Below are 15,806 nucleotides of genomic sequence, written 5' to 3'. Positions count from 1 at the left end.
TAGCCACAATAGACTTACAAAGACCCAGGAAGAGAATTTACTTAGATGCTCCCACAGTAGCTATCCTCCTTACAGACACACCTGCATGAAGCTTTTAGTGCTAAGTAAGAGAACAAGGGAAATTGTACAATGTTTCCTGATTTTTTTTTTTTTTTTATATCTATTTTGGAGCCATAAAAACTACTTTCTTTTTTCTCCCCCACCCCCCCAAAAAAAAATAATAGTGGATGGTATGTGGGACAGTTATCTGTAATGTGGAAGACAAAGTTGAAGTCTTCACCCTGCCACCTTCCTATTGAAACCCACTGTTCGTTTCTGTATTACACTTTGATTTTCATTTTATTTGGTTTTGGTTTTTTGTTTGTTTTGCATTTTTTTAACCAGTATTTCCACTGTGGACCCACAGAAGTAGGAAGTTTGAGACAGTCAGTGTGCTTGGTTGCCTAGAGCCAAAAACAAACTTGTGACCAGAACCAGTGCTGATTTTATAATTTTTATTTTTTTTTAAACTTACCTTACATTTTCTTTTTAGAGGTAGAAGGAACTGTACATTATTCTAGTCTGTTCAACTGCATGCACAATGACTTTTTCCGGTAGTTGCTAGGAGTATCAAACTCTTTGAAATAGTATGGAGATTTTATAATGGAGCTAGCATGATCAGGATCAATCTATTGCCACAGCTTCTTTCCACAGAACTCTTTGTACACAGCAAATTAAAAAACAACAAAAAAAGCCCTACAACAAACAAAACAAAAACACAAACGAAACCCAAACCAAGACCAAACCAAACCACTTTTGCCCCTTCAGTAACCCCAAATCTCTGAAAACTTCTTCTGAGTTTTGAGAAGCAAATTCAGCCAGATTCATGTAATACCCAAACCCACTCTTTTTAATATACGTTACCAGCATAGATTTTATGTATTTATGTAGTCCCATTCAATAGCTCTTTACACAATGTTACATGGTTTTATATGCATTTCTATAAAACGAAGAAAACTACCAAGATGTCATACAGGGGCACTACACAGCTCCTTTCCAGCAAGAATGTGGCCCTTTCTGTGTCCCTACGTAGCATCTGAAGCTGGAGGAATTATTTGAAATACAGACATAAAGAATATATTATCTATTGTAATTTATAAAGATTTCCTTCTTTTCACATAGATGATTTAATTATCATTATTTAGAATGCAACATCTGATTTGTGTAGAGTAGTAGTAACCTGGGCCCAAAATGAGCACTTTTCATCAATATGAATGAGTGGCTTTATGTATTTACTTACTTACTTCTTTCTAGCAGCTGTTACAGAGATGCAGCAAACCAACTTTTCACTTTAGCTACTCTGGCTATGGTTTTTCCTTGGTTTTATCTATACTTTTTAGGCTTTGTGATATCTTTGATAGGAAAAAAGTACATCAGCCTAAGCCTTAGGTGCCTGAGTAACCTTTCTGTGCTAGATGGTAACCACTAGAGGCCCTGTGTCCTAGTTTAATATTGTAGAGGCCAGTTTAAAGTAGCAGTGATTTTCAGTCCAGCACATAAAATTTTGCAAACCTTCTGACATTCTTATGGCAGGTTTTCAGGTGTGGGCATGATTATTACAACAAATGCTGTAGGTCCTCTGAGTTAAATGCGAAACCAAGAGCTGTTTCTCGGACACTTGTGTATGTTTGTGTTACCAGCCTGGATTATTAGAAGGACGCACTGCAGGCCTTGACAACTTTGAGTACACATTCAGTTTAGGGCGAGTTCTGAACTGATGTGACAAGTTCCTAACTGAGGTGCCTGCACTCTCTTTTTGTCATATCTTATGCACCGATAACTCAATTGATGATGACCTTCAAGTGTAGGATGTAATGCTGATGTATATGAGAACATAACTGATAAGAAAGTACTTGAAGGATGATAAACAGTGGAGTGCACATTGATAAATGCTACTTTTTTTTCACACAGAGTTTACATAACTAAGAAATAAGAGCCTTGTCCAGGGATACTCCTGCAAGTAGTAAACATCTTTTAAGAACTAGAAAATCTGAGTAGTGGAAACAGTGACAGAAATGGTGACATCCATAGCATTAGCACACACAGGTTGTCTTCTTTTGAACACTGCACTTTGCCCATGATAGGGGATGCAGTCTTAATAGAAAATGCCTTATCTCTTGCCTCACTATAAATAGGCATCTTGGGGCATGCAGGATACTGCCGTGTGTTCCTGGGCATCTCCCATCCCCCTTCAGAGCTGGTAAATGACATTCACTACTCCTTTCTTGGAAATGTGCAAAAAGGATTTCCATAGATAGTCTTTGGAGATTTCCTGTTTTCTCATGTGTGTAATAGGTTGGGTTAAGCAACAAAAAGGAGGGAGAAAAGAATAGGATTTAATTTTATATGCACTCTCCTGTCATCACCATTGGAAAAAAAATGGATGAAAAGAGAAATTATGCAATACAGGTGATGTCAGTGTTAAATTGAATAAAGATCATATTTTTTTATGCAGCAGCTGTAAGCCTTCGGTTCCGGCAAGGGACACGATAATACATTCCAAATGAATGTTAAAAAATTGCTTGTGTACGTGAATAATTAGTCAAAAAAATAACAACATTATCTACAGTATTTTAAGCCAACATAGTTCAAATGTATAACCTATAATTTATTCACTTTTTGAACATCTGAATTGTACTAAGAAAAGTTGTCATAGTGACGGTTTAAAGAAAGAAAAATGGTGTTAAGTTTTATTTCAGCATATCATTCTAAAACACTATGAATGCAAAGGATACCATCTTAAGGTATTGATTAACTGAAAATCATAAAAGCACAGCCTCTTAAAATCTTTTAAATTATGGATAAGGAAATTTATGTTGCGAATCGGGTAATATCTCTTTGGTTTTTGCAAAGTGTCAAAAATATAGGTATTTAAATGCAAGTTGTATCTTTTGAATTTGCAATCATTGAGTAGTTTCAAACAACTATAAGTAATGATCAAAATCCTAGTCCCGTTACAGCTAATTAAAGAAGAACTGCAGTGGTGGGAAAACTTCAATTTTGTGTTTAATATGGACACAGAGACTGCAAAAAAAAGGTTCTTAGCATTGTGTTTATTGCATTTTATTTTCCTGTTTCACAGATTTTGAACACCTCTGTGAAAACCTTCACAGCACTTTGTGATTCTGCTGGCCTAGGCAGAGCATATGCAGCTATAGCCAAGATCCTGGTAAGGTAGGTTAGCACATCCTTGTCTGGCTGTCAGTGCAGATTCATTCAACTGTGAAAGACTTAAATTGTTAGAGGTCTGTCGCTTCCCATTACTGACTGCTTAAATTTTAAGCAGTGCCCTTCTTGCAGTAAGTGACCCTTTCATTGAAAGTTATTTTAAACTGGTACACATTTTTTAAAGTGTATGATCCAAGCTTTTCTTTACCTGTAAACTATAGTATGTCCTTTTTTCCCCACATTTTGGGGGCTTTTTTAATTTATTTTTTTTCCCACAAGTTTGGGAGGGACCTTACTGGAAAATAGAAGAGTGGTGTATTTTCCAGGTTAAAAAAGACGGAATGTCTTGAAGAATGTTGCAAGCTTCACTAGGTGTCTCAGGGTAATCTTTTCTGAACTCTAATTTTACATTTATTGCACTCACTTCTTCTGTGGAGCTATTTCTTGTTTGGGCATATATAGATAAAAATTTCTTGCAGATAAATTGCTTGTCTTCAATGGTTTTGTTTCAGCATCTGGCATTAAAATCTTCTTCAGGGTGAATTAGTTTGAAACTATGTCAACTTCTAACAGAAATAATTTTGACATAAAGTACTCTAATGCAATTATCATATGAAGTTGGAACAGAAGGTGTTAAAGTGAAGGCTGTAGCTTATCCTTGATTCATCCTACATTTGGGAACTTCAGTGCACAAGTTACATGATACAGGTTAGCAAATTGTTTGTGGAGGAGAACTTGTTACCAGGTTTATTTCAGTGTGTGGAGGAAATTCTCCTGTTTGAGTTAGATGCCTTGCCTCCTGGCCTTTCAGAGCATTTAGGGACCAGACACAATCACAGTTTTCTTCAGCTTTCTGATACATAATTCATGGCTATTCATATTCTGAGTATCCTAAATAAGTGCATGGGATAAGATGTTCAAAAAGCCTCAGAACAGGCTTAGAATACCGGGTCCCATTTTCAAAACTGTCTTAAGACTTCTTAACTGAGAAAGATTTAATTGCTGTGACACCAGCTGTTGCAGTGAGTGACTTCGCAATGAGTGCAAAGGTGTCTGAGCTCTCAGTAGCGTTCATGGGTTCCTTGTATGCACAAAAAGCAGCAGTCTGGGTACAGGGTGGCCTAAGATAGCCAAGAGGACATTCCTAGAAAACCATGTAAATAAATGTCTTCTCTCTGTGATTTAGGCATTCTGGAACGAGAGCACATACGTTTATTTACTCAGAAATTACAGATTTGGAGATCCTTCTGAAATCAGGTTTCTAAACCCTTCTTCTGAAAGACCATGCCAGTGCAAATTCTTTTCTTAAAAGCAGAGCTAAACAAGGAGTGGCTAGTGATTTTCTTTGGCATCAAATCTGTACTCCACACCTTCTAAGAGCATTCTCTAGCTTCTTCCACTGCCTGTGCATTTCTGTCTTCCCCTTTAGTTTGACCAGCAGGTTTCGACTCAGCCATGCCAGTCTCTTGACTTTCTTTCCTGATTTCTTACACCTGGGGATCAAGAGATCTTGTGCTCTATGGAAAGAGTCCTTAATGATCTGTCAGCTCTGTTCTGCTCCCTTGTCCCTGAGGGTGGTTTCCCAGAGGGTCCTATTGACTAACTCCTTGAACAACTGGAAGTTTGCTTTCTTAAAATTCAGGGTCCTAAGTTTACCCTTTGCCTGACTTATATCCCTCAGGACTGCAAACTCCACTAGTGCATGATCACTGCAGCCCAGGCTGCCTCCAATCTTGATGTCACTGGTTAGCTCACTTGCGGTGGTGACCATCAGGACTAGTATTTTGTCACCTCAGGTAGGGCTGTCTATTACCTGGCTTAGGAATTTATCCTCAGTGCATTCCAGGAGTCTCCTGGATTGCCTACAGCTCACCATGCTACTTTTCCAGCAGATGTCAGGGTGGTTGAGAGTCTGCGAGTGCGATGCCTCCTACAGCTGGAGTAAGAAGGCTTTGTCAGTAGGCTTCCCTTGATCAGGCAGCCTGTGGTAGACATCAACCACAAGGTTCCCTTTCTTGCCTCAGTCTCTAATTCTTACTCATAAGCTTTTAACCTGCGCATGGCTGTTCTTCAGAGACAGCTCTTCACAGTCAGTCCATTTTTTGATGTAGAGGCAACCCCTCCACCACTCCTTCCTTGTCCTTTCTGAACAGCCTGTAGCCATCAATAGCCACACTCCAGTCGTGGAATTTGTCCCACCGGGTTTCAGTAATGGCAACTAGAGTTGAATCAGAACAATTTCAACATTCTGTTGACCAAAAAGTGAAAGGATCACAGTTCTGGATTTATGTTCTAAAACCTTAAAAAAGTCTCAGCTAAGATGTATAAATCTATCTGTGTACGTGGCCCTTACTTCTTCCTGAATGCTTGAACTTGAGAAGTTTTCATCCATTGTCTTCATGGGGCAATTTTGCAAGGAGGTCTCACAGATGGGGAGCCACCATTCCATAAAACCCATTTATTCATTGTTTTAAATAGAAATTGATAATTTGCATTATTACTTTTACTATATCAGAAGCAGCAAAAATAGCTGAGTAGACTGTACAGTATCTCTGACATGAGAATATAGCATAAGCAATATTTGAAATGTTGCAGCGAGGCTGCTTTTGATTATCTTTGAAAAGTTGTGGTAACTAACGGAGGCTCCTGAGAACTGGAAGGTTGCAGATGTCACTTCTGTCTTCAAAAGAAGACAGAAGGTCTTCAGGCTGGTCAACCTTGCCTCTGTCCCTGAGGTGGTGGAGCGAATAATCCTAGAAACAATTTCCAAGCATGTTAAGGCCAAGAGGGAGACTGGATTTAAGATAGGGAAATTGTGTTTCACCAACTCAATAGCCTTCTGCAGAAAGATGATGGTGGATGAAGGGAAAGCAGTGGATGTTGCTTCTCTCAATTTTAGTGAGGCTTCTAACACCGTCTCCCGTAATATCTTCATACACAAGCTGATAAAGTATGGCTTAGAAAAATAGACAGTGAGGTAGACTGAAAACTAGCTGAGCTGCCAGCCTTCAAAGGGTTGTAAGCAGCAGTAGGAAGTCCAGTGGGAGACCGGTCACTAATGGTGTGCTCAGGGATCAATACCGGCACCAATGCTGATTAACATCTTCATTAATGACCTGGACGGTGTGACCAAGCTCACCCTCAGCATGTTCGCAGGCAATGCAAAACTGGGTAGAAACGGGTGATATACCAGGTAGGTGGTTGTGCTGCCAGGCAGAGGGACCTCGGCAGGCTGGAGAAATGGGCCAATGGCAGCCTCATGAAGCTCAGCAAAGGGAAGCACAAAGTCCTGCACGTGGGGATGGATAACCCCAGGCACCAGCCCAGGCTGTGGGCTGACTGGATGGAAAGGAGCTTGGCAGAGAAGGAGCTGGGTTTCCTGGTGGACAACAAGTTGCCCACGAGACAGCGAGGCACACTCATGGCAAAGGTGACCAATGGGATCCTGGGCTGCATTAGGCGGAGCATCGTGAGCAGGTCAAGGGAGGTGATCCATCGCCTCTGCTCAGCACTGGTGAGGTCACCCCAGGGGTGCTGTGTCCCATTCTGAGCTCCCCAGTACAAGAGAGAGAGAGGGACATAGTGGAGCGAGTCCAGCGAAGGGCTGCAGAGATGACTAAGGGACTGGGAGCATCTGTCCTGGGAGGAGAGGCTGAGGGAGCTGGGACTGTTCAGACCACAGAAGAGAAGGCTCAGGGGGGATCTTACTGGTACCTCTTAGGCAGCAGTAAAGAAGAGGAGCCAGGCTCTTCTCAGTGATGCTCAGTGACAGGACAAGAGGCAATGGGCACAAAGTAAAATACGTGAGATTCCATTTAAACACAAGAAGAAGGAAAAAAACCTACTGTGACGGTGAATGCTGGAACAGACTGGGGAGTCTCCATCCTTCAAAAGTCACTCAGAACTCCCCTGGGCACAGGCCTCCTCTAGTTGCTCTGAGCAAGGCGCTCAGTAAATATCCAAACTTTTGGATATTTACTTTTCTGACGTATAGCAAACAAGCACATTTTTGGCAAGCCTGTTCAGAAAATATTGTATAAATGCATGAGTAATTACTGTTGGTGACAGAATCTCCATACTCCGCTTGATCACTTTTTCTTTACTTGTATTTTTACCTATCTAGGCTAGATTTGTGCAAGTCATTTTGAATTTAATGGATAATGTCTTTACAAAGAAAATATGACTGTTTCCCTAAAATAATGCATTATAACCATAATGTCTGTGAGAATTTGCACTGATTGCCTTGTGACAGGTTGGAGAAAGTGACTGAGTCCTCCTGAATCACTTTGAACTTGTCTATGGCTTTGGAATTTTTCATGAAATCTTTGCTGTAGATGTTTCCACAAACCATGGGAAACCGAAATTCTCTATCATGTGCATTTAGGCATGTCATTTTCCAGGGAAAAACCTGACATAATAGCATCATGTTCTTGACTTATTCTGCCAGTGTCCACCATGGTAATGACTTCTTGTGGACACATGATTTATACATCCAATTCAATCACATGAGCAATCCTATAAAAGGTGCATATTTTCATAAAAGTCTAATAGGGGTAAAAACCTCATAGGGCATTTTAGCATGAAACTGGAAAATGAGTTGCTGTAGATATGTAATCTCTTCTGCTGAAGTCATCGTAACTGTTCTGTGGGATCATGAATGACTATATCTTTAGGAAATTACATTTTATACATTTAGGAAGGTGATGTCTAAGGAGATAGAAAGTATATGGCTGTATAAAATAACATGTAGATTTTTGAAGGAACTATAAAATAGTAGCCCTTTGAGTAGGAAAGCCCTGTTTATCATGTTATCAGGTCTTGTGCAGGATAAAGTGTTTCAGTAATCCTTCTAACACTTTAAATATCTCAAGCTCTAGTGCTTTTAAAGGTACTTCCTTTGAAAAATTGTTAAGCTATACCAACCAATTGCTAGTTGGTATAAGTGAAGTTCTAACAGTGAGAAATATCTTTCTGATATGTATCAAATTGATTTCTGTTTGCTTGAAAGAGGTTATATGCCCTAGCAATTTTCACATTTTCTATACGTGGGGCATAGTTTTTTATGTGAAATATAAAAAATGGCCAAAAATACATCAAAACATTTCTATTAATTCATGAAATTAAGAAAGCCTTTTTACATTTTCTCCTGTCACTGATTCCATTTGCTTTATTACTTTTAGCCTCTAGCCCACAAACTTGGTGGCACAATCAACAAACCCCTTAGTGGCTGTTTCATCTCTGCTCTATTTGATTTCTCCACTCTGAGTAAATGATTAAGTTTTCATGCATTGGTTCAACCAAAATCTATGTTCACTCAACCACATCCTTTATTGATTACTTCTACTGCAAACAGTAGGCCAAGTGTGATATACATAATTGGACAGTTGTCAGGGGATGTGGGTGTTAACAGTCCTGTTTTCCCAATTGGAAACTGGAATCACCTTGATACACAAATATTCTGCACTGTTTCATTCTCATTCCTTGGACCGAGGAGTCCTTTTCCTCAGAATATATGTTTTTAACTCTCAAAGGTCTGGTTGAATGGATTTAATGATTATACCATATAATATGCTCTTCAAGTTGCACCTGTGCACTGCATATAGAAAACTAGAAAAACTGGAATTAATATTTGTCTAACACTTTAACCTTGTCCTTTAACTTATATAAATCATATGCTGTATTTCTGTGGGGAAACATTTGATTTTCTCTTCTTAGGAAAAAAAAATAGATTTAAAAAAATGTGTTTCTATTTCTAAAATTTAGAAGCCTTCTGACATTTGGCAAATGTTTACAGTACAGTATATTTAATATTCTCATGATATTAAAATACGGAAATTAGGAAACTTTGGTAAATCCAACTCTGCTCATTGACAACTAAGCTTTACAGGAGCGTATTTTGAGCATGTTAGTTTGCAGTGTTTTAGCATCCTTTTGTAGCAGTCTAGCTCATCTCAGTCACGTACAGATAATCGCTACAATATTGTAAATTTTGCAGCCATGCTTTGCTATGTTTCCTGTTCTGTGGCAGGCGCTACCCTGTTATAATTACTCTGATATCATAAGACAGGGAATTGCAGACTTCTGACAGGTTTTAAAAGCACATATGCCTAATAGTTTATAATAAAAACCATAACGTAAAGAAACGCCAGTCAGACATTTGCTGCAGGAATATAACTTGAAGGTGTTTTAAATTGGTGAGAAAATAAATCAAAATTCTTTATCACTTGCAGGAACTTCTATTTCTGTGAGTTTCTTAATTAAGACTGGATTTTCTGTCTTGCTTGGCAGCTTGACATTTAGCATGCGACACTCCTACATTAGTGACTCAAGTTCATGGCTAATATTGAGGTCAGCTGCAGTAACACTTCAGCCTTAAAGGGAAAAAGAGCGCAGTGCCTTACCCACAAGCAAACCCAGATGTCTATCTTATATCTTGTAATCATGCTGCAGAGATCTTATATTGTTAATATGACTGGCTTTATTAAAAAAAGGAAATCTGCAAATGTTATTGTCAAAGTATGCTAGCCAATTTTCAACTTAGATGCAGCTGTGACCTCAGGTTGCTCTGATCACACTGGGATTTGGGGGTGACACCTGCAATCCACATTTTATAGGTTTGCCTGTGTGACTCCAGCAACCTTTGATCTGCCCAGTCAAAGTGCAGCATTACACTCAGGGAAAGGCTGTCATCCCCAGAACTAAGAGACAGGGACATTGTGGAGCCGCTGCTGCACCACCAGGGTTCTGGAGCAAGAAATGGTAGCTCTGAAAGAGAGGAGCACAAAAAGTCTTGCTGGAAAACTAGCTTTCTTATGGCTTTTCCCTATTTTGTCAGGATGTGAAGTCTGGCTATACTGAAAATGTTGTCAGCTGCTCAGCAGAAAAACAAATAATGGAAACTCCAAAACCCCAGTAAAATCATCACCTGCGTTTTCATTCTTGGCCTTAAAATATGGCACAAATGTCCTGAAGAAGAATTTTGTTTTATTTCACTCAAAGGATACAGTTCTGCTCTCAGAGGTTCTGTGTCTAGTCTCATTGGTCTCAGCACAGGTAGTGCCTAGACAACCATCTTGGAAATAAAGTGCAGTTATGGACAAGTCACAACAAAGTAAAGTTAGTTCAGAACAGGGGGATAGATCTCCAGCATTTGGTGAAGCCATCTCAGTAAATATTTAATTTTGTCCCTGTCCTTTGCTTCAGTCAGGAAAAGGTGGCTGAAACTATTGAGTACTTGGAAGAGTTTATGAAGGCTGCTGAGAACGCTCATCTAAGCCAAAGCCTGGTGGATGCATGTGTATTACTTGGGAATATTTACAATGAAAGAGTAAGTACTGGTTGTAGTAATGATGTCAAACAATTGCATTTGATTCTTGGTAAAAATCTGGGTTTGCATATGAATTTGATTCAGGTATTGTATCTTATAAGAGTTAACAAAGGAGAAGATACTGTGTGACTAATTAAAACGAGCCTTAAGTTTTGGGGAAAGTTAAAAATTTCACACCGTGTTTAACACACAGGATTTTGTACTAGAATGGGTGAATAAAAACTCTGAATTCAGATCATGAGAAACTTCGTGTTGTGAAAAATCCGCATCCAAATCACTATTGGGGCTGCATATGCCCATAAAAATTCATCAGTTAACACAAATGAAATTTTATTGTACTATACATTGAAATTTGTGCTTTTTTAAAATGAATATATGCTACATTACATATTAATAAGCAGTTTTTAATCTTAGCTTGATTTCTTCTCCATGTTCTCTCAGCTAAATTTATGAAATGGGTGCTAGCAGCAAGTAGTTTGGCAAAGGTCTGTGTTGGTATCTCTTCTGTATTCCTCCATCCAGCCTGATGGCTTTGATTCGGCCTGTTTAAACTAAGATAGGCAGTGACAGACAATATTAAGCTAGAGGTAATTAAGAAGCACCCCTTATCGTAGTTTCTGAGGTCTTTTGAGGTATGTCTTTCTGACCCATGTGCCAGTCTCTGAATTGTGCCTCTGGGGTGGACCCAGCAAAGGCAGCAGTTCTGTTGGCTGCCTGTCTGGGTAGTGGTTTCTGTGCTTACTCGGTCCCTTACCCCATCTAGAGATGCAGCACTTGCACTGCAAAACCTGTTTTTTGAAAAAAATTGGGTTTTGAAATCAAAATGGTTAAAAACATTACAAGAGAAGTAAAAGATTCGTGCTGAGCCCTTTAACACCTATTTTAGAGATGAAATGCTACATGAAACTATTTAGATATAAAAAGTAATAAAAAGAATTCACTCTGCAGACTGGACAATGTGGAAATTAGGAAACACTTCACTATGAACAAAAAAAATAGAAATATCCTTTCTAAATCACCATTTCTAGCTTCTGTTGCCTGGTTTTTTTGTCAGAATTTCTTTTCTGTGTGTAAAGTACTGAATTAGGATGCTTGCCTCTTTTCACTTACGATACCCCAAATTCCCCCGCCCCTTTTTTTTTCTTGATTCCTCTTACAGAGCACTCCCACTACCAAAGTTTGTGGCCTGTTTTTTGTTTCATAAGCAGTAGAAAAGTTTCTTACTCTGTAATCTCTAAATTAGCCTGCGAGCCTTCTATTTACATATGTTCTTAGCATAAATGCTGAATTTCCCATTGAAAACTAAGTTTTAAAGTCTCTAAGAACTTGCTGAAGTAACTTTAAAACGGATCTGAAACTTAGAAGAGAGTAGGGTGATGTGATGCTGTGCTTAATTATTCTACTCCAAATATGAAAAATAATTAACTAAATTCTATTTAACTGATTCTGCCACCATTGATAATAATTCTATGAGAAGTGATATTTTAAGAATTAACCTCTTTTTGGTTATTTTCTGAATTCTCTTTCTCATTTTAGAATTTGCTGCCTTGAACGGGGGTAGTGGTGTAAAAGGGAAGAAATGCAGTGACTTAATTTTATTAACTTACATAAAATATATAATTTAAATATATTTTTAAAAATCTCTTAAAGTTTTACAATTCCCTATTTTCTACACCATTTTTTCTGCAAGGTCGGCAATGTTTACCAAAACTGACTCCAAATAAACATTTCCTCTCTTGGATCACTGCCTGCTTGGTGTCAGCTGTCATCGCTGGTATTCTCTAAGTCATTATTAGGGTATTTTTATTCAACTGTGTACTTCCCCTGGTGATACAATTTGCAGTAGTACTGTCCTTCTCAAGGAATTAAAGATATCTCTATTTATATACAGATCTGTCCTTGGGGACCTTTAGTAAACCGGGGATATAACTTTAACTGTTCTTCCCAAAGTGATTTGCTCCTGCAACTCTTCTTTTGACTCTGATGGCAACTCAAAGTAGCTTCATGGCAAAGAAGTAGTTGAGGACTTTTCTTTATATATCTCACATAAAAAATAGGTTTTGTTATACTTTTTTTTTAATTCCTCTTAATGTATTATCTGCTGTAATTTATACTCCTTTTTACTGGATTCATGACCGTTGGATTTCTGTATTCTGCAGGATAAAGAGATAAATTATGTGAGTTTTCTATTTGCGACAGTTGGCTTATATTTCTCCTACTGTTTCTCTTTTTGTGATTAGGAATCTCCCTGGTTTTTGGTATACCCCTCTTCCCGCACTAATCTGTAGGTTTAAATTTCTGCTCTTTTCTGTGCTTTAGGTCCATCATTTCATTATCCTCTGTTTTCCATTTTTAAGATTTCTTTTCTAAAATTTAGTGTCACAATAGTAAATTAGGACCTTTCCTCCCACAGATGTGTTAAACTTAATGAAATTATAGTGATAATTTCTAAATGGCCTGGCCAGAAACAGTATCAATACTTAGCATTGGTATACTTAGATTTGTATGTTCAAAATACTACGCAGACAACCAAAAACCAATTTGGTTCCTGAGAAAGATATAAGCAGTGTTATCTGGATTTTAGAGATTAGGAAACGGCAAGGGAGAGTGATTTGCTTTAGTAGCACGGCATGAGTCATTTTGTGGGCTGGCCTCTCAGCTGCGACATCACTGAGGTGCCAGAGGAGCAGGCTCTAATGTCAAGGTAAAATACAGGTGACTACAAGTAGTTTTTAGCATTCTTTTCTTTTTTTTTTCTCTTCTTTACAAGGGGAAGTATAATGAAGCATTTGAATATTTCAGTCAGGCTTCTGAGGCTGCAAAAACTTTAAATAATTTGCCCCTAGTGGATGAAACAAAGACTTATTGTGGCATTGCGAAGGCTCATAAACTGATGGTGGCATTTAACGGCCGTATAGAAGCAGAAGATCCCGTCAGCCTCAAGTACCTGCTGGCATGGAAGGAGAACAGAAGTGACATGTGCACTGACCCTCTTACAGTCGGTAAGACATTGGTTATGAAACACATTAGTGCTGTATTGTCCTCAACAGTTAAGTCGTTTTTCTTGTAGAGTTTTATTGAATTATTTCCTGCGTTTAATCCTCCTACTGAGTGGAGGTTAAATTTACTCCTTTGTGTGCTTATTTTAAAGGCTGAATTAAATAGGTTTAAATACAATATAGCAGGGGGAAACAAATAGTTGTAGTTGCTAAGGATGGTAAGTTACTTTTTTCAGTGCTATTTTTCAAAACATAGTAGTTACAGGCAAACAGTGATGTATTAGTTTAGTTAAATATCATTATTTTAATCTTCAATGAAAAAAATAACAATAATCTTAATTTGCAGACAGTGTTTCGAGTGCATCCAAAAATAAATTCCCTGTTACTATAAGTAAGAATTAATTTCTGCTTGACATAGCGGACAGTTCTGAATTCAGAAGAACATGCTTTTTTATTTTTGGCATCCTTATACTTGACATGGGAGGGGAAGAAAAAAAAAAAGCAACTCTGATTTCTTCTTTGTGTTTCCTTGTCTCAGATAAAGAGTAGAGGAGGACTTTGTGTGGAGTAGACCTCTTTCTTCATGGGTTAAATTTTCCTTACTTTTTTCCTCTGTACTATATGTTAATACAAGACAAACTGAATTATGCATTATCTCCAAGTATTGATAGTATTAAACTGTATTGTACTGGGGAAGGAAGAGGGATAAGTCTTCTCCACCTTAAAACTTTCTTCTCTGCATTCCTGTGGAGAGTGTGAATCTGGAGTAGAGTGGAAATAAATGACAGCTGGGGCGAAGTCATAATATGGAACTTCAGAGTTACTGTGCCCAAATTCCCTTGGTTATCATACTCTCAAGGACAAAGAACTGCTTGTCTGCTGTTTTCTTGTGTATCTTTTCCTTTCATAGAATTGGAACAGTTAAGTATAACTTCAGTTGTGAATTTTATATATGAAATAAGCGGTTAACAGCCTGGTAATTGAAGATGTTAAAGGTTTAAGAGGAGCCAGGATACTGGAGGCAACACCGGAAGCAACTGAGAGTTGTGGAAGGAGGGTATTCATTGGCATGCTGATGTGATAACAAATTAGATAACGCTGTTTAGAGTTACAGTGATGGTAACAGGGCAATTCTTTCTCGACGATAACACATTTCTTTTTCAATTGCTATATATATATATTTATGATTTTTGCCTCAGTAACTGAATATCCAGCATACTCCCAAACAGATTTTTTAGGCTGGCAGAGTTAATTGGGTGTGTATCTCCTGCAAGGGATAGTAAGTTGCTAGACCTGTAGTGCAGATGCCAAGAATTCCAACAGAGATGGTCAAAGAAAAATCCAACGTCAAGCATTTTCATATGCATTTCATGTGAGGATCATTAGTTGTAGCTGATTAAATAGGAGGCCAACAAAAATAAACAATGGCAACAGCAAAAAAAAGAGGAGCCCCAAAGAGACAGGATGATCTTTGTATCTTCAACATGTATTTTACTTCTTGCACCTAAAGAGGTTTTCTGTTCAGCTTTTATACATTGCTTTCTTCAGCCAGTTGTGAAACATATCCTGAAATGGTATGTGCCCCTTTAAGCTTGAGCTTCATGCTCCTCTTTAACAGGACTTCAGGGATAAAAAGAGTACGATTAGAAAAGCCCTTTATGTCCTGGCAAGCATGGTACCAGAAACAAGTTCTGCCTGCTGAGATTCTCTTCCTTCAGTATTTCTGCCTAGTTTACCCTCTGTTGCTTTCAGTGTTAGAGTTTTCATTTTAGTTCCAGTTAACTCCAGGAACCCTGTGGCTACTGCATATTTAGCAGCTCTTCCAGTTCAATATCATTCTTCTCATTAGTGCTCCAAGCTTACTCTCATGATACCCAGATTACATCCAGGAAAACATAGTGTCACACTGTCAGCACAATCTGTAACATTCTTCATGTTTTGTGTGCCAAATCGCTCGTTAGTACTGGCATTACATTTTTAATATCTTTGTCTGGCAAAATGTGACCTGGCACCAATTCAGTATTGGGATTCACTGGCTTTGAGTTTCAGGTGCAGCCTTTATCCTACCTTCCAGCAGAATGTCTGTGCATCCTATGATGGACTCATCACTTTGGAAATTCCTGCTGTGATAATAGAACAGTATTTCTAGCTCTTTCAAAGACCTCAACATCGATAATCTACTAGATTTTTCTCAGCCTTTTTGAGGATAAAACAGCTAAAGACAAGATACAATGGTAGTTCTTAATCTTCAGGGGAATTTAATGAAAGGAAGA

The 15,806-nt window shown here is 38.3% G+C and overlaps 1 protein-coding gene across 1 annotated transcript in view; it reads left to right on the top strand.

Moving 5' to 3' along the window:
* Nucleotides 1-15,806, top strand: part of TTC29 (tetratricopeptide repeat domain 29) — a 209,624-nt gene that overhangs the window by 146,993 nt on the left and 46,825 nt on the right. Inside the window, exons 8-10 of the mRNA XM_054203188.1 lie at nt 3,122-3,213; nt 10,411-10,534; nt 13,305-13,536. Coding sequence (XP_054059163.1) covers nt 3,122-3,213; nt 10,411-10,534; nt 13,305-13,536 — 448 coding nt within the window. The remainder of the gene's footprint in view (nt 1-3,121; nt 3,214-10,410; nt 10,535-13,304; nt 13,537-15,806) is intronic.

The sequence above is a fragment of the Rissa tridactyla genome, chromosome 5, assembly GCF_028500815.1.
Source record: "Rissa tridactyla isolate bRisTri1 chromosome 5, bRisTri1.patW.cur.20221130, whole genome shotgun sequence".
NCBI lineage: Eukaryota > Metazoa > Chordata > Aves > Charadriiformes > Laridae > Rissa > Rissa tridactyla.
The sequence above is the reverse complement of the archived record's forward strand: the minus strand, read 5'-3'. Positions and strand labels throughout refer to the sequence as shown.